This window comes from Budorcas taxicolor, chromosome 15 (genome assembly GCF_023091745.1).
Source record: "Budorcas taxicolor isolate Tak-1 chromosome 15, Takin1.1, whole genome shotgun sequence".
Classification (NCBI taxonomy): Eukaryota; Metazoa; Chordata; class Mammalia; order Artiodactyla; family Bovidae; genus Budorcas; species Budorcas taxicolor.
The window spans coordinates 53,101,916-53,129,860 of record NC_068924.1 but is presented as its reverse complement, the minus strand read 5'-3'; the positions used below and the strand labels follow the sequence as shown (position 1 = coordinate 53,129,860).

Below are 27,945 nucleotides of genomic sequence, written 5' to 3'. Positions count from 1 at the left end.
TCTGGGGAGGTGTTCAGCAGATCTCCAAGTGTTGGTCTCTGGGGACGTTGTACTTGAGCTTGTGGGCTTCGAAGAGATTTTCCAGCTCCTTCATGTAGCGCTGGTGAAGCCTGTCCACCTCCTCCTGGGAGGGATGCGGTGTCTTCTGCACCTCGATGGGCTTCCCCACTGCAAGACACAGAGGTGAGTGGTGGTCCAGAGTAGGAACCACTGAAGGGGTAAAGACCTTGGTGTTCCTACTAGAATGGTCATCTGAGCAGGTAAGCACTCTTTCTCCCTCCCTTTCAATTCTATTTTGCATTACAGATTCTAAGATGTTAGGTCAATTTCAAGATTCTGATATATCAACAATACAGTCAGCAGGCATTTGCATGCATTATCTCTTCTGTTATGCTAACAATCCTATAGAGAAATCACCTGATATTATTCCTGTTTGACTCTTGAGGAAATGAGGCCCATGGCCGTTAAATAGCTTGTTCAAGGTCACATAGCCAGGAAAAATCAGTACCAGAGTATAAGCGTTGGGGATGTGCACTTAGCCTCTGGGAAAGGTGAATCTGGGATTCTCAGATGCCATGATTGGAAGAGCTTATGTCTATGGGAGGAGGTGGATCAGAAAGCAGCTGCCATGTCTTCTCTTGGAAACGGTCTGGAGGTAGCAGTTCTATAAACATTCCTAAGTATAACACCACACAGTGCAACAAAATTTTGATAGAAGAGGTTGTCTGAACTCAATTATGAAATGACTGGGTGAGTAGAGATGAACAGCTCTATTAGCACTACCATTGGAACCTAGCTGGAATTCAGTAAGAAACCAAATAGCTGAAAGGTGGTGCTAAGTCTATGGACTAAAACTCATGCCCATTATTTACAAGGAAATCCCTCTGGCTCTCCTTCAGACTGCTGACTGCTACTTTACACACAGTTCTAACAGACCTGCAATGGTCTTGTATCCAACTTCTCCAATTACTGTCATTAGACACTGTGGTCAGAATTAAACCCTCTTTGTCTTGCATAATAAAAAGTCAAATACCCTTATCAAACTTCAACTTTATTACCAATGGCAGGGTGATCTCTTGGAAGTGATTTACCTTCTGTGCGTCTATGTTTGCAATCAATAAAATGGGGATGAGAGGCCCGCCAGTTGAGCTATTTCAAATTCTGAAAGAGGATGCTGTGAAAGTGCTGCACTCAATATGCCAGCAAATTTGGAAAACTCAGCAGGGGCCACAACACTGGAAAAGTCAGTTTTCATTCCAAACCCAAAGAAAGGCAATGCCAAAGAATGCTCAAACTACTGCACAATTGCACACATTTCACACAATAGTAAAGTGGTGCTTGAAATTCTCCAAGCCAGGCTTCAGCAATACGTGAACTGTGAATTTCCAGATGCTTTAGATGTTTCAGAAACGGCAGAGGAACCAGAGATCAAATTGCCAACATCCGCTGGATCATCGAAAAAGCAAGAGAGTTCCAGAAAAACATCTGTTTCTGCTTTATTGACTATGCCAAAGCCTTTGACTGTGTGGATCACAATAAATTGTGGAAAATTCTGAAACAGATGGAATACCACACGCCCTGACATGCCTCTTGAGAAACCTGTATGCAGGTCAGAAAGCAACAGTTAGAACTGGACATGGAACAACAGACTGGTTCCAAATAGGAAAAGAAGTACGTCAAAGCTGTATATTGTCACCCTGCTTATTTAACTTTATGCAGAGTACATTACGAGAAACGCTGGGCTGGAAGAAGCACAAGCTGGAATCAAGATTGCTGGGAGAAATATCAATAACCTGAGATATGCAAATGACACCACCGTTATGGCAGAAAGTGAAGAACTAAAGGGCCTCTGGTTGAAAGTGAAAGAGGAGAGTGAAAAAGTTGGCTTCAGTTCAGTTCAGTTCAGTTGCTCAGTCGTGTCCGACTCTTTGCGACCCCATGAATCGCAGCACGCCAGGCCTCCCATGTCCATCACCAACTCCCAGAGTTCACCCAGACTCACGTCCATCAAGTCAGTGATGCCATCCAGCCATCTCATCCTCTGTCGTCCCCTTATCCTCCTGCCCCCAATCCCTCCCAGCATCAGAGTCTCTTCCAATGGGTCAACTCTTCACAAGAGGTCACCAAAGTACTGGAGTTTCAGCTTTAGCATCATTCCTTCCAAAGAAATCCCAGGGCTGATCTCCTTCAGAATGGACTGGTTGGATCTCCTTGCAGTCCAAGGGGCTCTCAAGAGTCTTCTCCAACACCACAGTTCAAAAGCATCAATTCTTCAGTGCTCAGCTTTCTTCACAGTCCAATTCTCACATCCATACATGACTACTGGAAAAATCATAGCCTAGACTAGATGGACCTTTGTTGGCAAAGTAAAGTCTCTGCTTTCAAATATGCTATCTAGGTTGGTTGTAACTTTCCTTCCAAGGAGTAAGTATCTTTTAATTTCATGGCTGCAGTCACCATCTGCAGTGATTTTGGAACCCCAAAAATAAAGTCTGACAATGTTTCCACTGTTTCCCCATCTATTTCCCATGAAGTGATGGGACCAGATGCCATGATCTTCGTTTTCTGAATGTTGAGCTTTAAGCCAACTTTTTCACTCTCCTCTTTCACTTTCATCAGGAGGCTCTTTAGTTCCTCTTCACTTTCTGCCATAAGGGTGGTGTCATCTGCATATCTGAGATTATTGATATTTCTCCTGGCCGTCTTGATTCCAGCTTGTGCTTCTTCCAGCCCAGCGTTTCTCATGATATACTCTGCATATAAGTTAAATAAGCAAGGTGGCCATATACAGCCTTGATGTACTCCTTTTCCTATTTGGAACCAGTCTGTAGTTCCATGTCCAGTTCTAACTGTTGCTTCCTGACCTGCATATAGGTTTCCAAGAGACAGGTCAGGGAGTGTGGTATTCCCATCTCTTTCAGAATTTTCCACAGTTTATTGTGATCCACACAGTCAAAGGCTTTGGCATAGTCAATAAAGCAGAAATAGATGTTTTTCTGGAACTCTCTTGCTTTTTCCATGATCCGGATGTTGGAAATTTGATCTCTGGTCCTCTGCCTTTTTGAAAACCAGCTTGAACATCTGGAAGTTCACAGTTCACGTATTGCTGAAGCCTGGTTTGGAGAATTTTTAACATGACTTTACTAGCATGTGAGATGAGTGCAATTGGGTGGTAGTTTGAGCATTCTTTGGCATTGCCTTTCTTTGGGATTGGAATGAAAACTGACCTTTTCCAGTCCTGTGGCCACTGCTGAGTTTTCCAAATTTGCTGACATATTGAGTGCCACACTTTCACAGCATCATCTTTCAGGATTTGAAACAGCTCAACTGGAATTCCATCACCTCCACTAGCTTTGTTCGTAGTGATGCTTTCTAAGGCCCACTTGACTTCACATTCCAAGATGTCTGGCTCTAGGTGAGTGATCACACCATCGTGATTATCTTGGTCTTGAAGATCTTTTTTGTACAGTTCTTCTGTGTATTCTTGCCACCTCTTCTTGATATCTTCTGCTTCTTTTAGGTCCATACCATTTCTGTCCTTTATCAAGCCCATCTTTGCATGAAATACTTTCTTGGTATCTCTAATTTTCTTGAAGAGATCTCTAGTCTTTCTCAGTCTGTTGTTTTCCTCTATTTCTTTGCATTGATCGCTGAGGAAGGCTTTCTTCTTGCTAGTCTTCGAAACTCTGCATTAAGATGCTTATATCTTACCTTTTCTCCTTGGCTTTTCACTTCTCTTTCACAGCTATTTGTAAGGCCTCCTCAGACAGCCATTTGGCTTTTTTGCATTTCTTTTCCATGGGAATGGTCTTCATCCCTGTCTCCTGTACAATGTCACGAACCTCTGTCCATAGTTCATCAGGCACTCTATCTATCAGATCTAGGCCCTTAAATCCATTTCTCACTTCCACTGTATAATCATAAGGGATTTGACTTAAGTCATACCTGAATGGTCTAGTGGTTTTCCCTACTTTCTTCAATTTAAGTCTGAATTTGGCAATAAGGAGTTCATGATCTGAGCCACAGTCAGCTCCTGGTCTTATTTTTGTTGATTGTATAGAGCTTCTCCATCTTTGGCTGCAAAGAATATAATCAGTCTGATTTCGGTGATGACTATCTGGTGATGTCCATGTGTAGAGCTGTTTCTTGTGTTGTTGGAAGAGGAGCGGCAGCTGGGAGGAGCTACCCCACGCCCGAGGCCAGGGTGGTGGCCGGGAGGAGCAATCCCACATCCAAGGAGCAGTGGTTGCATGGGCGCAGAAGTGCCGAGAGGAGCTATTCCACGTTCAAGGTCAGGAGGGGCGGCATTTAGCAGACACCCCTTGTCCAAGGTAAGGCACAGCAGCTGCGTTTTGCTGGAGCAGCCGTGAAGAGATATCCCACGTCCAGGGTAAGAGAAACCCAAGTAATACGGTAGGTGTTGCCAGAGGGCATCAGGGGGCAGACACACTGAAAGCATAATCACAGAAAACTATTCAATCTAATCACCCTAGGACCACAGCCTTGTCTAGCTCAGTGAAACTAAGCCATGCCCTGTGGGGCCACCCAAGACAGGCAGGTCATGGTGGAGAGGTCTGACAGAATGTGGTCCACTGGAAAAGGGAATGGCAAGCCACTTCAGTATTCTTGCCTTGAGAACCCCATGAACAGTATGAAAAGGCAAAATGATAGGATACTGAAAGAGGAACTCCCCAGGTCGGTAGGTGCCCGATATGCTACTGGAGATCAGTGGAGAAATAACTCCAGAAAGAATGAAGGGATGGAGCCAAAGCAAAAACAATACCCAGCTGTGGATGTGACTGGTGATAGAAGCAAGGTCCGATGCTGTAAAGAGCAATATTGCATAGGAACCTGGAATGTCAGGTCCATGAATCAAGGCAAATTGGAAGTGGTCAAACAGGAGATAGCAAGGGTGAACGTCGACATTCTAGGAATCAGCAAACTAAAATGGACTGGAATAGGTGAATTTAACTCAGATGACCATTATATCTACTACTGAGGGCAGGAATCCCTTAGAAGAAATGGAGTAGCCATCATGGTCAACAAAAGAGTCAGAAATGCAGTACTTGGATGCAATCTCAAAAACGACAGAATGATCTCTGTTTGTTTTCAAGGCAAACCATTCAATATCACAGTAATCCAAGTCTATGCCCCAGCCAGTAACGCTGAAGAAGCTGAAGTTGAACGTTTCTATGAAGACCTATGAGACTTTTTAGAACTAACTCCCCCCAAAATGTCCTTTTTTATTATAGGGGACTGGAATGCAAAAGTAGGAAGTCAAGAAACACCTGGAGTAACAGGCAAATTTGGCCTTGGAATGCAGAATGGAGCAGGGCAAAGACTAATAGAGTTTTGCCAAGAAAATGCACTGGTCAGAGCATAGTTGGCTTATAGCTCAACATTCAGAAAACTAAGATCATGGCATCTGGTCCCATCACTTCATGGCAAATAGATGCGGAAACAGTGGAAATGTTAGGGGAAACACACTGATTGAAACCGCCTACCCTGACCAGTCACCATAGTAACCATTTGCATGAGTTGTTTTGTGACAGGAGGTCCTGGTAAGGAACAGGGAACTAATAAGCCTCCATCAACCAGAAGAGTTCAGGAGAGGTCAAAAGGAGACACCACCTGTCCGGCCACCTCCCAGAATGCTTCTCTCTGGCATCCATCTTGGCTGAACAAGTTGTGCACCACCAGGAAGGACTCTGAGTCAGAATGATTGGCTAAGGACAACCCAGAAAATAATCCCACCACCATAAAACCCGAGACTGCAAGCCATGTGACAAAGCTGTTCTCCTGGGTTCCCTTACCCTACTGCTCTCCACCCGGGTGCCCTTTCCCAATAAAATCTCTTGCTTTGTCAGCAGATCTGTCTCCTCAGACAATTCATTCCCAACTGTTAGACCAGAGCCCAATTTCAGGCCCTGGAAGGGGTCCCCCTTCCTGCAACAAATGGCAACTCTGGCAGGGACTCTTCTTTGCTGAGACTGACATCCTGACCATTTGGGGTACTCAGGGGCCAGCTTGCCTGCCAATGGACCAGACACAGCAACCACAACTGGGACATTTTTGTCCCTGGTCTCTTCCTGACGCAGAACAACTGGGCAGAGTGCCCCGACCGGTAAGGAACAAGAGACTTTATTGACCTCTCTCCCCTTCCCTCTCTCTTTCCTCTCCTTAACCTTCCTATCCTTCCCTGTTTTTCTAGTCCCCCAGTCCTTGATGCAGGAATCTGGTCAAAGGGCCTCAGCCTGAGCTGAGGATTGGAGACTGATCACCTCCTCTTGGCAGAGAACTTGAATTCTGGTTCTGGTCTGGTCTGATTTCTGATAGGGCTGAGTTCCAGTCCTCCCATCTCTGGAGGTCCAGGGAAAAGTCCCATAATGCCTGGGCATCTGCAGGGGGCAGGAGACGTCTGTAAGGCCACCCCTTTTGTCCCCCTCTGCCGCCTCCTCCCCCTTTTTCTTTCAACCTGGCTTCCTCTCCTCCCTTTGAAATCTTTGAAGACCTGAGATATTTCCCTTTACTCTGTTAGTACTTGGATCTGAAGTTATGTGTCTCTATAGGTTTTCTGAAGGACTGTATTCTTGTATTTAAGGGAGTGTCTGATGAGGACTACCAGGTTTATATGTGTGTGTTTTAACTCTGTATTCCGTGTTGTGATTTTTGTTGACCGTTTTGCTTTATCTGGCCACCATTTGGTTTAGACCTGTCACCATTTTGTTAGAATTTGATTTTCTTTCCCTGTGCCTTGAGACCAGGGCTCTCAGGAGCACTTATCTAGGCCATCTCTAACTCCTGAGACTGAGGGAAAGGGGGAAAAAGCCTTATTTCAACTGTTTTTTTATAAACTAGTAAATTTTATATTGTAATATCTAATTAATGACTAAACTTAGAAAATGAAGCTAGATCTTACATTGTGTCTGTCTAAATATGTCTTGATATGTCTTTGTCTCTGTGTAACATTTTTGAGGTTAATTTGTAAATGAGTCCTATTTAATTGGCTTAAAGAAAGGTAAGGGCTTATAAATCAAATAATTCAGTGTCAAACAATAAATTCCAGGTTCATGTGAACTGGGAAATAATTCAGTTAAATACCTGATATTAATGTTTGTTTGTTGACCTATCTAATATAGACATGTCTTGGAGTAATTAATATTAAGTAGAATATTTTCATTGTACCTACGTTTAATATAAGTTAAATATTATATCTGTTACAAGTTTGTCAACAAGGAAATTACCTCAAGTGAAGAAACTTCTAAAAAAATGTAAACGAGATATGAGCTTTTATATAAACTCTCTTAAGAATAATTACTCTTTAGGAATATCTGTCTAAAATAGTCTCTCCAGACTGGCATAACTTGAATTTCTAAGGGTTGTGCTAAGTGTGCTAAGTGTGGGAAGTCTATTGAATAGTTAGGTCATTTCCAAATAAAATAAGATTTTGAAACATTTACTACTAAACACTAATATCATTTTACAGAGAAACTAAAGAGATTTGGGACTATAAATGAATAATGTTTGGTGCCATCCTAAAATGTTCTAAGAAAGCAAGGGTTTTAGAAATTATCACTGGTATTTATGCTCACCAATCTATAAAATGCTAATATAAAAGTTAGTTCTTGGTTGCTAAAGGACAGTAGGAAGTGTGTTTTCAGTTTAAAAAAAAAAGGTATAAAAAATACTAAAAAGAGTTTTCCATGATCAGGATTTTCTAAAATTGGATTACAATTAGTTAGATAAAAGGCTTTTGTTAAGAACGACACAACCACAAGAAAACTGGTTAGAGTCAACTAGGTCCAAGATGGAGGAGCTGATTTTCACTAGACCTTGAGCCTTGGTATTTACGCCCATTGTGACATATCAACAAGCTAAATGACACACCCATCAACACTGACTAAATCTGACCAAATGTTCTAAATGCTTTCAATTGATCTTTTCGATAAAACTTCCTAAATCGAATTCTTTTGAAGTTCCTTTGACCTCTAGCTAACTTTGGGGTGCTTCAGAGGGCCCCTGAAACATCCCAAAGAGAGATATTAAACTGTGTTTATTTGGTTGGTTGCTGCTGCTGCTGCTAAGTCACTTCAGTCGTGTCTGACTCTGTGTGACCCCATCGACGGCAGCCCACCAGGCTCCCCCGTCCCTGGGATTCTCCAGGCAAGAACACTGGAGTGGGTTGCCATTTCCTTCTCCAATGCATGAAAGTGAAGTCGCTTCAATAGTGTCTGACTCTTAGCGCCCCCATGGACTGCAGCCTACCAAGCTCTTCTGTCCATGGGATTTTCCAGGCAAGAGTACTGGAGTGGGGTGCCATCGCCTTCTCCGATTTGGTTGGTTAAATTACATGAAAAAGATTATCAAATGAATAATAAATCCTCTCATGTTATAATGTATGGTAAAATTCAGTTCAGTTCGGTTTAGTCGCTCAGTCGTGTCCAACTCTTTGCAACCCCATGAATCGCAGCACGCCAGGCCTCCCTGTCCATCACCAACTCCCAGAGTTTGCTCAGACTCACGTCCATCGAGTCAGTGATGCCATCCAGCCATCTCATCCTCCATCATCCCCTTCTCCTCCTGCCCCCAATCCCTCCCAGCATCAGAGTCCATGGTAAAATTACTAATATGAATATCCTAGAAATTATATGGAGTTCTTAACATTTTGATATGTGCTGGTATTTTAATGGAAAACCTAGTGACTCCACAAAAGCTAACAAAGGACTGAATGAACCAGCGAATATGCTTATAACTTTTATGGTTTCTATCTGAAAAATTACAGGTTTCAATCTTGTGTTTTCTGGGAGTAGGGAAAACCTTCCTCTCAAACTATGAAAATAATTTGCTAAAATTATACGTTATAAACAAAACGATTATATTTTCTCTCTATCTGACTCCTCCAGAAATTTGAAACTCTTGGCTTCTAGTAAGTTTATCAAATGAGATAGGAAGGTTATCTCATTAACAGGTACAAAAATCTCAAAAACTTTTTGAGACCTTAAAAAGGGAAGAATTCACCTTGATTTGTTAGGCAAATCTCTGATAAGAGTTTGGTGTGAGTTTCCCAGCCCTGTTTTATTTTAAAAGTTCAGTCTGAGATTCTATATATGTTTCAGTTCAGTTCAGTTCAGTCGCTCAGTCGTGTGTGACTCTTTGTGACCCCATGAATCACAGTATGCCAGGCCTCCCTGTCCATCACCAACTCCCGGAGTTCACCCAGACTCACGTCCATCGAGTCAGTGATGCCATCCAGCCATCTCATCCTCTGTCGTCCCCTTATCCTCCTGCCCCCAATCCCTCCCAGAATCAAAGTCTTTTCCAATGAGTCAACTCTTCGCATGAGGTGGCCAAAGTACTGGAGTTTCAGCTTTAGCATCATTCCATCCAAAGAAATCCCGGGGCTGATCTCCTTCAGAATGGACTGGTTGGATCTCCTTGCAGTCCAAGGGACTCTCAAGAGTCTTCTCCAACACCACAGTTCAAAAGCATCAATTCTTCAGCGCTCAGCCTTCTTCACGCTCCAACTCTCACATCCATACATGACCACTGGAAAAACCATAGCCTTGACTAGACGGACCTTAGTTGGCAAAGTAATGTATCTGCTTTTGAATATGCTATCTAGGTTGTTCATAACTTTTCTTCCAAGGAGTAAGTGTCTTTTAATTTCATGGCTGCAGTCACTGTCTGCAGTGATTTTGGAGCCCCAAAAAATAAAGTCTGATACTGTTTCCACTGTTTCCCCCTCTATTTCCCATGAAGTGATGGGACCGGATGCCATGATCTTCATTTTCTGAATATTGAGCTTTAAGCCAACTTTTTCACTCTCCTCTTTCACTTTCATCAAGAGGCTTTTGAGTTCCTCTTCACTTTCTGCCATAAGGGTGGTGTCATCTGCATATCTGAGGTTATTGATATTTCTCCTGGCAATCTTGATTCCAGCTTGTGTTTCTTCCAGTCCAGCGTTTCTCATGATGTACTCTGCATGTAAGTTAAATAAGCAGGGTGACAATATACAGCCTTGATGTACTCCTTTTCCTGTTTGGAACCAGTCTGTAGTTCCATGTCCAGTTTTAACTGTTGCTTCCTGACCTGCATACAGGTTTCTCAAGAGGCAGGTTAGGTGGTCTGGTATTCCCATCTCTCTCAGAATTTTCCACAGTTTATTGTGATCCACACAGTCAAAGGCTTTGGCATAGTCAATAAAGCAGAAATAGATGTTTTTCTGGAACTCTCTTGCTTTTTCCATGATCCAGCGGATGTTGGCAATTTCATCTCTGGTTCCTCTGCCTTTTCTAAAACCAGCTTCAACATCAGGAAGTTCATGGTTCACGTATTGCTGAAGCCTGGCTTGGAGAATTTTGAGCATTACTTTACTAGCATGTGAGATGAGTGCAACTATGCAGTAGTGTGAGCATTCCTTGGCATTGCCTTTCTTTGGGACTGGAATGAAAACTGACCTTTTCCAGTCCTGTGGCCACTGCTGAGTTTTCCAAATTTGCTGGCATTTTGAGTGCAGCACTTTCACAGCATCATCTTTCAGGATTTGAAACAGCTCAACTGGAATTCCATCACCTCCACTAGCTTTGTTCATAGTGATGCTTCCTAAGGTCCACTTGCCTTCACATTCCAGGATGTGTGGCTCTAGATGAGTGATCACACCATCTTGATTATCCGGGTTGTAAAGATCTTTTTTGTACAGTTTTTTCTGTGTATTCTTGCCACCTCTTCTTAGTATCTTCTGCTTCTGTTAGGTCCATACCACTTTTGTCCTTTATCGAGCCCATCTTGCATGAAATGTTCCCTTGGTATCTCTAATTCTCTTGAAGAGATCTCTAGTCTTTCCCATTCTGTTGTTTTCCTCTATTTCTTTGCATTGATCACTGAAGAAAGCTTTCTTATCTCTTCTTGGTATTCTTTGGAACTCTGCATTCAGATGTTTATATCTTTCCTTTTCTCCTTTCCTTTTCACCTCTCTTCTTTTCACAGCTATTTGTAAGGCCTCCCCAGACAGCCATTTGGCTTTTTTGCATTTCTTTTCCATGGGGATGGTCTTGATCGCTGTCTCTTGTACAATGTCATCAACCTCATTCCATAGTTCATCAGGCACTCTATCTATCAGATCTCGTCCCTTAAATCTATTTCTCACTTCCACTGTATAATCATAAGGGATTTGATTTAGGTAATACCTGAATGGTCTAGAGGTTTTCCCTACTTTCTTCAATTTAAGTCTGAATTTGATAATAAAGAGTTCATGATCTGAGCCACAGTCAGCTCCTGGTCTTGTTTTTGTTGATTGTATAGAGCTTCTCCATCTTTGGCTGCAAAGAATATAATCAATCTGATTTCGGTGATGACCATCTGGTGATGTCCATGTGTAGAGTCTTCTCTTGTGTTGTTGGAAGAGGGTGTTTGCTATGACCAGTGCATTTTCTTGGCAAAACTCTATTAGTCTTTGCCCTGCTTCATTCCGCATTCCAAGGCCAAATTTGCCTGTTACTTCAGGTGTTTCTTGACTTCCTACTTTTGCATTCCAGTCCCTTATAATGAAAAGGACATCTTTTTTGAGTGTTAGTTCTAAAAGGTCTTGTAGGTCTTCATAGAACCATTCAAATTCAGCTTCTTCAGCATTACTGGTTGGGGCATAGACTTGGATTACCGTGATATTGAATGGTTTGCCTTGGAGACGAACAGAGATCATTCTGTCATTTTTGAGATTGCATCCAAGTACTGCATTTTGGACTCTTTTGTTGACCATGATAGCTACTCCATTTCTTCTGAGGGATTCCTGCCCGCAGTAGTAGATATAATGGTCATCTGAGTTAAATTCACCCATTCCAGTCCATTTTAGTTCACTGATTCCATAAATGTTTCAGCAAAATAAAAAGTCTATGATCAATTATGGTCATATAAATCATCAGACCACAATTAGTGAGAACAGACCTATTTTGGAAACAAGCTAGCCTTAATTTGGTTATATTCGGTAAAAATGAGGGTAATTTTAGGGAGAAAAAGATGTTTTAATAAATGTTAAATCCCAGTTTGTTAATAGAGATCTAACAATGAGGTAGTAGGACTCATTTCTTGGACAGTTGTTTGCTGTTATGTGGTATTAATGTAAAATTTAATTGAAGTCTTAAAGAACACCCTAAGTTTGTTTCTGAAGCTTGTCTCAGTAATCTATATTTGGATGAAGATCAGATGCCTCATGACCAGCAACCACGACTGGAGAAAGACATAATTTAAGGGACTGTCTCCAACCTGGATGGAAGTGTTAGGGGAAGCACACTGATTGAAACCACCCACCCTGGCCAGGCATCATAGTAACCATTTGCATGAGTTGTTATGACAGGAGATCCTGATAAGGAATATGGAACTAATAAGCCACCACCAACCAGAAGAGTTCGGAAAAGGTCTAAAGGAGACACTGCGTGTCTGTCCACTTCCCAGAATCCCTCTCGCTAGCATCCATCTTGGCTGAACGATGCGTGTGCCACCAGGAAAGACTCTGAATTAGAATGATTGGCCAAAGACCACCTGAAAACTAATCCCATCACCATAAAACCCGACATTGCGAGCCACGCGGCAGAGCAGTTCTCCTGGGTTTCCTTACCCTACTGCTCTCCACCCAGGTGCCCTTTCCCAATAAAATCTCTTGCTTTGTCAGCAGATCTGTCTCCTCAGACAATTCATTTCTGAGTGTTAGACAAGAGCCCAGTTTCGGGCTCTGGAAGGGGTCCCTCTTCCTGCAACAGAAGGACATTTATATCAGGTACTTTTAACTAGCTCATGCACAATGAAACTGAAGGAAAATTAACTCTTAGATTAATTTCCACTTCCAAAGGCCCCTACACTGGATTGGTCTATAGAAAAGACAGCTAACCTGATCTCACCTTAAAATGATGCTCAAACGGGAGAAACTACACTACACCAGGATGAGAAGACGACATCAGAGGTAGACAGCTTACCCAAGATGCTGGACCTGACTCATATGATCATTTATAATGTTTTCTTGATTTCTTAGACCTTTGCATATAAATCAAATGCTTTTCTATCATAGGCCTGATCCTATGGTAGTTTTAGAAATCAATCCACTTGTTGGGTTTGTGGCCAATTACCTGTGTCTAGTTCTGGGTTACCTTGGTAAGTTTCTCTACTACAAGACTCTAACTGGTTGGCCCCAAGAAAATTTACTTAAAAAAAAAATTATAGTCATATTCAGGTCACTGTGATATTACTAGATGGGATCCCCTCACTGGGCCAATTAATAATGCCTTCTCTGACTCTGGTTATAAATTTGAGCTTTTTTCTATTACTCAAGCTGAATCAGAGCAACAAGAAAAGTTTCAGCAAAGGAGGAAAAAAATCTCCCACTATTATGGGATGGATTTATATAGCTAACACCAGGCTATGGTAATTTAGGTTTAAAGTCTCCTCTGTGTTGGAAACAATTAAATCATACTAAGGGTAATCAGTCTAGTAACACTAGAAAACTGGGCTATGTGCCTTATAGACGGTGGTGCCATTATATGATTTCCCTGGAAGATAAAGATTCTACAGAGTAGACTAAGTCAGATGACCTGAGATATACTGGGCTACATCTAATGGAAGCTCTTAACTTGTGACTTTACTAATACTGCTGGCTGTGTTATTTGTATTTCACCTGTTTTACAAAATTGCTGTTTCTTACACTGCCAAATGTGTGTCTGAGGCCTCTAATAGAATAATATATAGTCCCATATGAGATTGATGTTGATAACAGTGTAACTCTAGATATGGGAAGAAGCAACAAGAGGGAATATTTTCCTGGACCAAGAGGCTAGCAAGACAGGTGGTCCAGAGAATTTTGGATACTGTTTTATGGCCTAGTCCAGTAACAGCACATTAAGTGGCCTGTCAACAAAATCTTTGCCAAACCTGAGAATGGACATTCTCAGCACCATGGGATAAAATGGTCATGAAATGCCCCCCTCAAAATCATGGTCAAGTTTATGAGCAAAAAGGGGCTCTATCAACTGAAGACTGACACTTGCCATCTACATCTACAAAGATTAAATCATGGCCACCACAGCTGCTGACTTTCAACGCCCCTGAAAGGAGTTTAGGGTGAAAATCAGGAATGAGGCACTCTGTGCTCTGGGAAAAACTGGCAGAACAGGCCTTCAGATAGTTAGATCATTTCAGGAGAAGATTTTATGAGTTCCAATTCTTGCATCGTCTCATACCTAGAAAAACACTGATGTCATTAACGGTGACATCTGCTTTGGCTATTATGGAAAATTTTACAATTAAAAGTCAAAATAGAGTAGCTATGGTTCAGACATCCTGGGAAATAACTAGGTGATACTATGGGTGTAATTTCAGATTAGACCTTGTATTGCTAAACACGAGTTTTCTGAGTTGTGTCAGGCTTAGATGCCACCATTCTCAAAACAATGTCTGCTGGAAGCTAGTAACTGCAACCTTACTTTTTATAAAACTAGGTAACTGACTCCCTGGCTGCAAGTCTCCCCAAAGTACCAGGTCCAGACTGAGTTTCAGGCCTATTCTTCTAAAAAGAAATGAGATTTATTTTGTCTACTAAATTCCAGTTATCACTCCTCCAACTACTTCTAACTGGGTCTGTTCTACCAAAATGGCAGACCAAGGGATTGAGATTTTAATCATACAAGGCTCAGATCTAGAACTTGGAACTCAAATACTTCCAATTCAGTGTCTACACTCCAAGCTGAGGCAGTCTTATGCCCCATTTTGACAGGAAGTTATCACAGTCATAGTTGCCCTGTTCCCTAATTGGATGAAACTGGAGCTTATTATACAGAGTAAAGTAAGCCAGAAAGAAAAACATCAATACAGTATACTAACACATATATATGGAATTTAGAAAGATGGTAATGATAATCCTGTATGCAAGACAGCAAAAGAGACACAGATGTATAGAATGGACTTTTGGACTCTGTGGGAGAGGGAGAGGGTGGGATGATTTGGGAGAATGGCATTGAAACAGGTATACTATCATGTAACAAACAAATCTCCAGTCTATGTTTGATACAGGATACAGGATGCTTGGGGCTGGTGCACAGGGATGATCCAGAGAGATCATATGGGGTGGGAAGTGGGAGAGGGGTTCAGGATTGGGAACTCATGTACACCGTGATTCATGTCAATGTACGGCAAAACCAATACAGTATTATAAAGCAAAATAAAGTTAAAATAAAAATTAAAAAAAAAAAAAGAAAACAAAAACTGAGCAGGACTCTGTGGGGCTCTGGAGTAGAGATATGTTCTGTGCTCTCCATTTCTTGTCTGTAGGATATAGGCTTCATTCAGCCTCATTGACCTTCCCTGAGTTCCAAAGGGTGGATTCAAACAATTGCTAATCAGGGAAACGAGGGGATACAGAAACAGGAGAAACAATCAAAGATTGGTACAACCTCCAGACAGAGTCCTGGTTCCTACTCAAAGAAATATGCATAACAATGTCTTTGAGCCGCGACCCAGGTGGAGGATGGTAACTTCAGACTGAACACAAGATTCCTGGAGCACAGCTCTGTTGCCTCACCACCAACCAATCAAAAAGGGTCACAAACCCTGCAACCCTCACCCCAAATGTTGCCTTCTGTTTCCAGGGGCCAGAATGACCATCCTATTAGGTCTCCTGTTTGGCCCCTGTCAATTTCATCTCTGAAAAAGGCCAACAGTTTCAAACTAAATTGCTGTTATTATAAGGGTGAATGCTGGTTTCAGGCAAAAAAATACCGTGACATAGATCTGGTAGAGACACACTTCTGCTCTGCTAGGCAGGCCTACAAGTCTTCCCTGGTGGCTCAGATGGTAAAGCGTCTGCCTGCAAAGCGGGAGACCTGGGTTCAATCCCTGGGTTGGGAAGATCTCCTGGAGAAGGAAACGGCAATCCACTCCAGTACTCTTGCCTGGAAAATCTACTCCAGTACTCTTGCCTGGAAAATCCCACGGATGGAGGAGCCTGGTAGGCTACAGTCCATGGGGTAGCAAAGAGTCGGACATGACTGAGCGACTTCACTTTCACTTAGGCAGGCCTACGCCCTACGCCCATGCACAGCAGGAAGAAATTAAGAAGAAAGAGACCTCCACCCCAATTCCCAAGAAGTATCTTAAGTACGAAGTCTCTCAGGGGGGAGTTGTTAGGGGAAGCACACTGATTAAAACCACCCACCCTGGTCAGGCACGGTAGAAACTGTTTGCGTGAGTTGTTTTACGACAGGAGGTCCTGGTAAGGAACAGGGAACTAATAAGCCACCACCAACCAGAAGAGTTCGGGAAAGGTTGAAAGGAGACACCATGTGTCCGTCCACCTCCCAGAATCCCTCTCGCTAGCATCCATCTTGGCTGAGCGATGCCTGCACCACCAGGAAAGACTGTGAATTAGAATGATTGGCCAAAGACCACCCAGAAACTAATCCCATCACCATAAAACTCGAGACTGCAAGCCGTGTGACAAAGCTGTTCTCCTGGGTTCCCTTACCCTACTGCTCTCCACCCGGGTTCCCTTTCCCAATAAAATCTCTTGCTTTGTCAGCAGATATGTCTCCTCCGACAATTCATTTCCACGTGTTAGACAAGAGCCTAGTTTCAGGTCTTGGAAGGGGTCCCGTTCTTGCAACAGAAACAGGGTCTGACTTTATTTTGGGGGGCTCCAAAATCACTGCAGATGGTGATTGCAGCCATGAAATTAAAAGACACTTTGGGAACACATGTAAGAATTAAAGATTTTAAAATTAAAAAAATAAAAAACTTAAAAAATAAAAAAAATAAATAAATAAAAGACACTTACTATTTGGACGGAAAGTTATGACCAACCCAGACAACATATTGAAAAGCAGAGATGTTACTTTGTCAACAAAGGTCCGTCTAGTCAAGGCTATGGTTTTTCCAGTGGTCATGTATGGATGTGAGAGTTGGACTGTGAAGAAAGCTGAGCACCAGGGAAATGATGCTTTGGAACTGTGGTGTTGGAGAAGACTCTTGAGAGTCCCTTGGACTGCAAGAACATCCAACAAGTCTATTCTAAAGGAGATCAGTTGTGGGTGTTCACTGGTGGGTCTAATGTTGAAGCTGAAACTCCAATACTTTGGCCACCTGATGTGAAGAGTAAATCATTTGAGAAGACACGGATGCTGGGAGAGACAGAGGGCAGGAAGAGAAGAGGATGACGGAGGATGAGATGGTTGGATGGCATCACCACTCAATGGACATAGATTTGGGTGAACTCCGGGTGTTGGTGATGGACAGGGAGGCCTGGTGTGCTGCGATTCATGGCGTTGCAAAGTGTCGGACGTGACTGAGCGACTGAACTGAACTGAACCTCACAAGTTGTTGCGAAAACTAAGCCGTTGCCTGTAAGGAGCCAGTGCAGTGCCTGACACAAGCAGGGGCATAGTCATCAGTAGAGGCTCCTGGCCATTGTGCTCCTGTTACTCTTCTCATTCTAGACTGCCTTTCATAGGCTTACTTGCCTGTGTGTCTGTTTCACACACCAGAAAGCGTGCTCCACAAAGTCAAGGGTGTACTGCTCTATGTCCAGGTCTCCTTGATGCACAAGCCCAGGCCTCTTACTCTATAGCCCTTCCCCTCCCAGCCCGGGTCTAGGCTCACCCACAGTGGTGATGGGTCGGCGGTAGGGCATAAGACCAAAGCTGTACTGGAAGACTCCACGGCCATAGAAGAGCGGGATGGAACCTCTAATGCTCTTGTGAAGTCGGTCCTGAAACCACCGCAACCAGGAACCAGGAGGGTTCTCAACCTGCTCATAGATGTCATTCTCCCCAAAGGAGAAGATCGGCACCAGATCTGCCCTAGAGGGAGACAGGAGAGAGGGCGCATGGAGGGGCAAGAAGGCATAAGCTGGTCACCTAGCTTCCTGAAGGGACCTAGTAAGCAGGAACTGGAACAGAGGACAGAGCCCTGGGACAAAAGTAGGAGGCCTTGGGTGTCTCCCAGACCTGTCATGGTCTTATTTTAGAATTTCAGGCAGGTCATGGCTCTTCTCAGGGCCAATGACTGGCACTCAGATTGATACTGAGTCCATGCTCGCTCTGCTTGTCACAAGATAGGCTAGTGAATCTGAGACAAAGTGTTGGGATGAGAAAGGGACTTGTTTGGAGTGGCTGACCAAGAAGACGGTAGGCTAGTGCCTCCAAATAATAATCCTGAAGGGCTGATTGCCAAGTTCTTTATGGATCATAGATTGGGATATAGGTGAGGAAACTAACTGAACAGACTATGTGATCCTTGCAAATGTCCCCTAGAGTGAGGAGCCTCAGGCAGCAGAATGTGTTAGTTTCACTTCCTTACATCCTTTACAGAAGGGCAACTCAGGTTATCTTCCTTAGGCAGCTCATCATGCCTTCCTACAGTAACAAAAGCTGTAGATGAGGGTTAAAGTCACAAAAGCAGGTCCAGCACAAGCTCAGGATTAACTCTTTCTGGTTACAGGATCATAAGACAAACCAGAATACTGAGAGTCCTCCCAGATATAAAACATCTGCAGACATTCTGGGAAAATCTCTTCCAGCTAGCTTTGTATTCTTCACTGATATTTAAAATAGGAGAATAGCTCTAAGTTATGTCTTAAGCTCCATTCTCACAGAGTTCCTAGATCTCTGCTGTAATGCAACCTTTCAGCAATATGACCTTTGACACTTAATCCCTTTAGTTATAAAATCTTCCTTCTAGAGTCTTCTCTGAGTATGTGGGCCTGAGACAGTGCATCTATCACCAACATAAAATCTTCATTGTTAATGAATGGAGACGCTGCCTGCCAAAATAGGATCTGCATTTGCCTCTGCAGTCTTCCCTCTAAACTACAATCCTTGCCAATCTCCAGCCCTCTCCCCAGTACCCATGCACCAGGGCGAGCCTGATGAAGCCCTTGCGGTTCCGCAGCACCAGCTTGTAGGCTCCAGGCCTGGCAGTCAGTGCCTCCTGGACGCCCCCAACAACAATGGACAGCAGGTTGCCACCTCCTTTCCTGCTCAGAATGTGATCAGCACTCTCCTTGTCTGATGAGACCAGCCCTGGGGAGAGAGGAAAGCAGTCACGTACAGTGTGAAGGGGGCAAGCACGGTTCAAGAGTATGTGACTTGGGCTCTCCCCCACTCCCCAGCTGGGAGTCCCCTGATGACAGGCACTGAGCAGTACCCCTTTTCCCAATACTCCCACCAAGGTCATCACTGAGCACAGAGCTGTGGGAAATGCTTCTTTTGGGTCTCATCTCCTTGTCTACTACACATTCACTTGGAAGAAGTATAGAACAATCAGGCGTCCTCGTTAAAAATCCCTCCTCTGTCTTCAGCCCTCATAGTCCTGGGATAGAAAGGAAAAATTCACCTAAAGACATGATGTAATCCCTGTAGACCGGGGCCCAGAAACACCAGTGCATCATCATCAGATGTGAGCGGATGCCTGGGAAAACAGAGGAGAAGCCTGTGCCCTCCGTGCACAGGTTGCCAAAAGCTCCAGTGGCGAGGACACCATGAGGGTGGAAGCCAGCAAGGTAGTTCCGGGAGGGGTCCAGTTCAGCAGTCTTGACAAGCTGCAGGGACAGCAATCTGGTGAATCGGGGCTGCACCCACTCCCCCCGAAACCCCACTCCAATCTCCCTGCTAAGTTTCTGTGCTGACCTCTTCTATGTGTCCCCTGTGCCCAAGTGCTATCACACCCCATGTGAGTGTTCTGTGGTGAGAGATGGCCTGTCTGAGGACCCTTGACACCAGTGCATGCATGAAGCCGAGAAGACGCTCAGGGAGACTATGGAATGAAGACGGAGAACACAGTACCACGAATGGATGAGGCCAATGCCGCCTGCTTGGGAAGGAAGAACTGTGCCCAAGGCAAAACTAGGACTCCTGGGAAGAAGACTGGAGACGGGCCATTGTCCCATGTGAAGGCAGACCTTGTCCCAGGCAGAGCCCTACCAGAATGCAGGAGTCATCATGGCGGGGAGTGACCCTCTCACCAAGTTTTGCGGTATCTGGAGTTCTGTTCCGAGTTCTGTTCCGGGTAAAGAGCTGGACTGCTGAGTTCCTGTGACTCGGTGTAAGAGACCCCAGGACGCTGAAGGTAGAGGTTGGGAGGAAGGCCATGAAGTCTCTAGTGATGCCCGCAGGTGTGGGTGGAGAGGGGTCAGGGAGGTGTCCTGTCAAGTCTGTAGCACTTCTGACACCAGGTCACAGCCTGCCCACAGCACTGCACCCCTGCTCAGGCCTTGGCCTCTGGAGACACTGCTGTTCCTGGATATGAACTCTTACACAGAAACCCAGCTCCTGAACTGATCATCAGGATGAAGGGGAATCAATTGTCATCAGGGAAACACTGCCTGAATCTGTACCATTACCACGTTAGGAAGCCCATAAGATGCATTTAGAAAGCTCCAGTGCTCAGAAGTAGTCTCCTAAATTCTCTAGAAACTCTACCACTAGACTCTAGCTCATAGAGTCACAGCACAAAGGACTGTGAGTGGAGTACCCCAGCAGAATTGTTCGCACAAGGAATGTTGCTTGCCTGCCTTCAAGCCAGCAACCACTGTAGCTGCAACTGACAATGGGCCTTGAAAGGAATCCAGGATGGAAGAAAATAGGATACTGGTCAGAGAGTGAGGATGCGCATGCAGGAAATACTGCAGTGAGCCCAGATCTTGTTTCTCCCCATATGTAGAAAAACATGAAAATCATTAACTGGAGATGTCTGCGTTTTCACTGGCAGTAATCTTTTGATGTTTAGCTACATGGCTGGTTTGGCTTTGTTTTTTCCAACAAAGCCCCATAAGTACTGACTTCTCCTGTCCCTTGTAGAACAGCTCCTCAGAGATTTCTGAGAGGCTGTCTCTGAATACAATCCTCCGTAAGGCATCGGAACAAAACACCTGACAACTCTAAGGTTGTACACTTGTTTCCAGTAGACAGCAGAGCCTCCCTGAACCCCCCTATCCATGGCCACCGAAGATCCCTGCAGGGCCTGCTCTGTTGAGGTGTGTGGATGACTTGGAAGTTGTCCTGGGAGGTGACAAGAGTCAGACTCTGTGAGCCACAGCTCCTCCTGCAGGCCTCAGTCCAGGACTGAGGGACAGTCCAGGACAGGGAGGTGAAAGTGCATGTCATCTCTCCCTCTGCTGGCCGCTCGGTGGTACTGCCCGCCGTCTGCAGCTGTTCTCGCCACAGGACTGCAGGGGCCTACAATCCTGAACCCTGTGCTCATGAAATTTCTGCAAAGATGTTTCCCACAATGTCAGTAGTGTCTTATGCGAGAAATACTCTGGAGGAGATACCTGGTTACAGGAGGGACAGAGCAGACACAGATAAGACCGGCACAGAGACGCTCAGCAGAGTTTTCTGCCAGATGTGCAAAAGACAGCAGTTCCAGGGGTGGTAGGAGAGCCAGATGCTGTCCTCAGAAGCCCCAGATCACCTGATGTCTCATGGAATCCACACAACCCAATGATGTATGTGGCAGCATTTCCACTTTACACATGAAGAAACTGAAGCTCAGAGAGCATGTGTAACTCACCTAAGGTCATACCACTGGCATGTTGCAGACCCGGATGACAACCTATGATGTCTACTCCCAGAGGTGACACAGTATCCATTCTTCTCTCCTGTGTCCAGAGAAGGCCACCTGTCCCTCCCTGGCACCTCTCTGTGTCCACATTGCCTTCCTCTCCTGTCCCCACTAGATAATTAACCATCCCAGCTGCTTACATCCAAGGGTTTAGCCTGTCTGGGATTCAGGAATGGAGCAAACATCAGTTCACTAAAGTTCAGGGGCCTGCATCCCTACAAACTGATCCTTGGGCCCAGGCTCCAGGGTACAAAATGGACCTGAGGTACCATGAGCCAGAGATCAGGGATTAAGAGATGGGCAGAAGAGGAGGAACTGGACTGTTTAGTGGATCCCTGGGGAAACTGAGATTCAGCACGAGCACAGCTCTGTCCGAGGACACATAACATATCAAACACACAGGGGCAGGATACACCCTGAGGGCTCTCTGCTCTGTTCCTATTCTCTGAGCCAATGCACACACTTTAAAAGCAGTCAAAGAACCTGCTCTGTATCCTCGCTCACACCTTCTTCCCTATCAGGGTATCCGTATCATCATCTGATAAAGTGTCAGCCAGATGCTCTGAAAGCTTGTTTCCATTACAGATTCCTTCACACCAAACTTAGACTGTGGAGGGATTGACACCTGTCAGATACATAAGTGTGTGGCACTACATGGCCTACTGGGTTCCTCAAATCCTGTTCATTCATCAGTTGTCAGAGTGGCCTCACCTCACTGAAGTTGGACAAAAGCTGATTCTTCCCCTAGCCACATAGTGGTAGAAGCCTGTCTCCTGCTCCCGGCCCAGTATTCTGCTCCCTGCACACAGGGTCACACTTCCACATGGACACGTGGGGACTATGGTCCTGACCACTCCCTAGTCAGCCCCTTACTCACCGAGATGGGGAAATAGTCCTTCATGTACTTCCATATGGTCCAGTGCTTTATGAAAGCACTCTGCCTGCCCGCCTGCCGTGGCGTGTCTCGATCCAGGTACCACCAGATCGCATACAGGATACTGATCATCCAGAATCTTGTGAACAGGAGGCCAATGAAGACTACGTAGCAGATCAAGTCTGGGAAGGGAAGCAGGAACCATTAGCGGTCAGAAGTATGAAGGAATGAGCTCTCCCCATATACCCAGCTCTAGCAGCACTGCCCATTCCAGCCCTCCTCCTAGGAGGAAGAGACCAGCTTCCCAAGGTTTTGAGGAGGACAGAATGCTGTAAACACCACCAGTGTCACATTGAGAGCCTGGATTTGAAACCAGTTGGCCTAATTTCAAACTCGCATTGTCCCACTGCACCAGATCGCTTACTCATTTGAGTCTTCCCCCTCCACCTCCCTCTCTGTCTGTACACCAGATGCTCAAAAGAGACCTAATGGAGATGTGACTGGATGAACTCTTTCTGGTATCCATTCTTTAGAACCCCAGAGAAAAGGTATTCTTTCTCCCCAGCCCACTTCCTGTCTACCCTCAGCCCATTTTTCCATAGATAAATCCCACCACATTCCCCCTTTAGTTAAAGACCCCTCATGACTTCTTATAACTTTGATGCTCAGCTCAAGCAACTCAGCCCGAACTCAAGCTCCTCACTGGTGGCCCAAACCCTCTCTTGTTCCAGTCTCACTCATTACATGCACCTCATGTTCCAGCTACGCTAAGTTGCTCAGTTGATAAAAATCCCTGAGCTCTAGCTTTTGCTGAGCTCTTTCCTTTGCTGCCAGGCCCTGTCCTGCTGAAGGAAGGAGGGAGGAAGAGGGCAACTCAGGCCTGGGCTGTTCATCAGGACTGCAGCAGGGCTAGAGACAGCCCCAGTGAGCAATTCCTCCCAGACTTATGATTCTGAGTCCCTTCACAGGATAATCCTGGTTTTGACTCAGGGTCAGGTGGTCTTTGGGACTGTCTTTAATCTGATGCTAATTGAGCCTCACTGTTAGAGAATATTGTGTCCTCTCCATTCCACTCCCTCCACTGAACACCCTTTGCTCATACTCATAAAGAAGTTCATCCCCCAACTGTAGTCCATTTGAAAGTAGGGCAAACCAGGACTATCATTCATGTCCAACTTCATGCAGCAGGGGACTTCTGACCCAGTCTGAATAGTGCCTCTGCGGGCGCTAAGTTGCTCCAGTTATGTCTGACTCATTGCAATCCTGTGGACTGTAGCCCTCCAGGCTCCACCGTCCATGGGATTCTCCAGGTAAGAATACTGGAGTTAGTTGCTATGCTCTCCTCTAGAGGATCTTCCAGACCCTGAGATCAAACCAGCATCTCCTGTGGCTCCTGCATTGCAGGCAGTTTCTTTACTGCTGAGGCACTGGGGAAGCCCAGTCTGAGTAGTAGCAAAATGCATAAATCAAAGTAGTTTGGGGCTCACAGAGGCTCTCTTTATTCAGAGCATCGGCAACCTGTCAGGTGCTGGTGGTTAAGCCGTGAACAACGGACAGGAATCCCTGCCCTCCTGGTGCTAACTTCAGGGTTGTGTTTGGAGTGCTTTGTTTTGTCCCTTCAATATTAATGATGGTAAAATATGTTCACCATATACTAGTCATTGATATGACTCTTTGGTAGTTTATTATTTTTTTAAGGTTTCATTCCGTTCAGTTCAGTTCAGTCTCTCAGTTGTGTACGACTCTTTGAGACCCCATGAATCGCAGCACGTCAGGCCTCCCTGTTCATCACCAACTCCTGGAGATCACTCAAACTCATGTCCATCGAGTTGGTGATGGCATCCAGCCATCTCATCCTCTGTCGTCCCTTCTCCTCGTACCTTCAACTCCTCCCAGCATCAGGGTCTTTTCCAATGAGTCAACTCTTCACATGAGGTGGCCAAAGTACTGGCGTTTCAGCTTTAGCATCATTCCTTCCAAAGAAATCCCAGGGCTGATCTCCTTCAGAATGGACTGGTTGGATCTCCTTGCAGTCCAAGGGACTCTCAAGAGTCTTCTCAAACACCACAGTTCAAAAGCATCATTTCCCTGGTGCTCAGCTTTCTTCACAGACCAACTCTCACATCCATACATGACCACTGGAAAAACCATAGCCTTGACTAGATGGACCTTTGTTGGCAAAGTAATGTCTCTGCTTTGAGTATAGTTTATTTACATGTTCTATTAGTTTCAGTCGTATAGGAAAGTAAACCTGTTAAACTCATACACATATTGACTCTGGCTTTTTTTTTTTTTAATTTATTCCTTTCCTGTACAGATCATTACAGAGCACTGAGGAGAGATCCCTATGCTTGCAGCAGATTCTATTGTTATCTATTATATATACAGTAGTGTTGTGAATCCAAATCTCCCAATTTTTCCTCCCCCCATCCCCTGGTAACCACAGGTTTCTTTCTACTTCTGTTTTGTAAATAACTACTCTGTACCTCTTTTTGATTCTGCATATAAGTGATATCATGTGATATTTGTCTTTTTTTGGCTATCTTCGCTCAGTTTGACAGTCTCTAGGTCCATACATGTTACTGAGAATGACGTTCATATGTTCCTTTTTATGACTGAGTAATATTCCATTGCTTGTATTATGGCATCTTCTTTCTGCATTACTCAAATGGATACTTGGGTGTCTTCCACGTCCTAGCTATTGTAAATGTGCTATTGTGAACACTGGGGAGATTCTATCTTCCAAATTATGGGCTTATGACAGAAGCCTTATGGAGAACAGTATAGAGATTTATTATAAAACAATTAGAATACAATAGGACCCAGAAATCTCCCTCCTGGAAATATATGTGAAATGATTTTTGAGAGTCAATTTGGTGTAATTAAATTAATTCACATTGTTGTGTAACTATATCAACCTTCATCTCAGAACTCTTTTCATCTTCCTAAACTGAACCTATGTACCCACGAAATTAGAACTTCCATCCAGGTCGAGAGAATAAAACCAACTTGTTAATAGCGGTTCGTTGTAGGGTAGGATTTGGGGGAAATCCTTAACTTTTAGAATAGACATTTCGTTTTGATGTGTTAAAATAGCATGTATTTGCTTTTCAGACAGAAAAAAAAATTTTTAAATGTGGGCATTTCTACTTGATCAGAAAAGCCTCCCCCATCTAAACATCTCCCTCACTCTGGCCTCTCCTTTAAGTACTGTCAGCAGGCAAAATCCTAACTTGGGTGCATTTTCAGCCCCTAAAGAAAGAAAACACCTTCTTTCCCCTCATAATGACATGAAGGAAAGATGTAAAATCCCACTTTACTGAGACCCAGAGAGGGTATTCAGGTTGGCTAACGTCATACAGAAAACTAGCAGGATGAGTGGTAGTTTCAATTCTATTATGTCCATATCATGCTCCCAACATTCATTCATTCAACAAGCATTTATCAACATTAACTCTTCTAAGAGATGGAGACGCAGATGAGAACAAGACCAACTATCTGAAAGGAGCTTACCTTCCTGCATGAGTGTGTGAATTCTAGAGAAGAGGAAAGAAACAGAATAACAAGTAACCCACTGGAAAGTACTTGTTGCTGGGGCCTGAGTCCTGAGTAACATGTCCCGGTTGACATTTCTGGCCACATCTTTGCCCCTCCCCAAAGAACTGCACTAGGCCAGCATGAACCATCTGATCATATGCGCATATGTGCAACATTTACTGGCCTCCTGGGAAAACTTACTTTCCTGATGGCCTGTACATTCTGTCTTGTACATTTATCTCCTAATATCTTTGGAAAAGAGCCCCTTCTGTCCACCCACTGCCAGCCTCCCTAGACCAGGGTAAGTAATCTTTTAAAGACCCAGATTGTAAGCATTTCTGACAATGGGGCTCAAGAGGCAACATGGAGGATATTGTATAGGCGCAAAATCATTTAAAATGCAAAAGCCATACTTCGCTCATGGGCTGTACAAACACAAAAATAATCAGGGGACTAGCTTTCAATCATGGCTCTATGAGGTGACAGCTGATATAGATTGTGACCTTGTAATTGAGCAAGACCTATGCAGCCTTCCTGGGAAAGATCTCTCGTGTCCTCTGCCTGCCTCTTATTTGTAGAAAATCCTCAGCTTCCTAAGCCTTCACCAAATTCCAAAAATAAAATCATAAAGACAAATCATAAACATGAAAGAAAACAGTCCCACTCAAGAAAATAAGAGTTTAACCATTCCACAAATTCAAAACTTTTTAGTTCGTTCCCAAGAACCATAGATAATATTGAGACTCATCATTGAGCGGTTTTGCAGATATTGAGCTCCCAGCAGGTGGAAGAGGTTGCTCACCAGGCCATAGACCTCAGACCAGGGGAAACCAGAAGGCTGATGATGGTGACTCCAAGTTACCTCACCACCATCAATCAGACGATTCTTTAGGAGTTGATCATGCACCCACCATCTCTAGTTCACCCAGTCTCTAGACACTGTTTCCTGGTAATCAAAGAGGTTTCAGGCATTTTGAGCCTTAAGTCTCTGGACTCCTTGATTGGCTCCTGTAATAAAGCCTGCACTTTCTTTGACCACAACCCAGTGTCAGTATAGGAGCTTTACTGTGCTCCCACAAGCAGACCCAAATCTGATTTGCTAACAACTGCTCCCTGTCATCTCTCTGCCCCAACACCCCAACCAAGAACATCCCTAAATTACAGCTTGTCTCCCACAGATTGGACCTAGTCACTCCTGTACCTAAAGTCCTCTGGGGGATCCCCTTTGCCCTTGAGATAAGAGTCAAGGTAGAAGCTACTGTTCCTAGCATCAGAAGGTCTGGATGCCTTTTCTCAGCCCCCTCCTTCTAGCTCCAGGCCCAAGGTTACTTGACTCTCTGTCCTCCTCTGGACACTCCCAGGTCCCAGGCTGAGCTGAGGTGGACACAGACAGTCAGACACACTTCTGTTGGCAAATCTCCCCCAAGGCCCTGTGAGCAAGATGTCCCTCATCCCAGGTGATCCCCAGGCACTGAGCTCAGCATCCACCTTAGGACCTGTATCTTTCCCCATCAATGCACCATGTGCACCCAAAGTGGCAGGTGCCCATGGCCTCCCAAATCCATCTCAGCTTTCCTTACGCAGGGCCAAGTAAGAGAAGATCAACTGCAGGACCGCGACGGTCTGCAGCCTGCGTTCCAGTGGCACAAACAAAGGTGCAAACTCCACCATGCTGATTCCTCTGCTTCCTCTGGAGGCTTCTCTGAGCTCTGCTGTGGTCTGAGACACCTGCTGGGTTTTGTTGCTGCCAGAGCTTGTTAAGCATCTGTGGGAGTGTGGGGGGTTGAGTGTGGATTTCCAGCCAGCCATAGAGTGTCATTGCACCTACCCTGGCAGGGAACAGTATCCTAGGTGAAATATTCAAAACCTCCTGGCCTGGACGAAACTTACTACAGAGAAAGAGAAGTGCAGTGGACTCTTCAGGCAATACATTATCTGCCAGA

The 27,945-nt window shown here is 44.5% G+C and overlaps 1 protein-coding gene across 1 annotated transcript; it reads right to left on the bottom strand.

Moving 5' to 3' along the window:
- Positions 1-13: 13 nt before the first annotated feature.
- Positions 14-27,724, bottom strand: LOC128060671 (2-acylglycerol O-acyltransferase 2-like). The gene is made up of 6 exons (XM_052653048.1): positions 27,583-27,724; positions 22,469-22,647; positions 19,366-19,570; positions 18,878-19,052; positions 17,632-17,831; positions 14-168 (listed from the first exon to the last, which is right to left on the bottom strand). Exons 1-6 carry the CDS (start codon positions 27,671-27,673, stop codon positions 14-16), a joined length of 1,005 nt encoding a protein of 334 aa, XP_052509008.1. The 5' UTR covers positions 27,674-27,724.
- Between the last annotated feature and the right edge of the window lie 221 nt (positions 27,725-27,945).

What these genes read in the sequence shown, in the direction of transcription:
- LOC128060671 (XM_052653048.1), bottom strand. Translation starts at nt 27,673, where the DNA reads ATGGTGGAGTTTGCACCTTTGTTTGTGCCACTGGAACGCAGGCTGCAG. An exon ending in AGGACTATTTCCCCATCTCG is followed by an intron (nt 19,571 to 22,468) that starts GTGAGTAAGGGG and finishes CTGTCCCTGCAG; the next exon opens with CTTGTCAAGACTGCTGAACT. An exon ending in AGGCTCGCCCTGGTGCATGG is followed by an intron (nt 17,832 to 18,877) that starts GTACTGGGGAGA and finishes GTCTCCCTCTAG; the next exon opens with GGCAGATCTGGTGCCGATCT.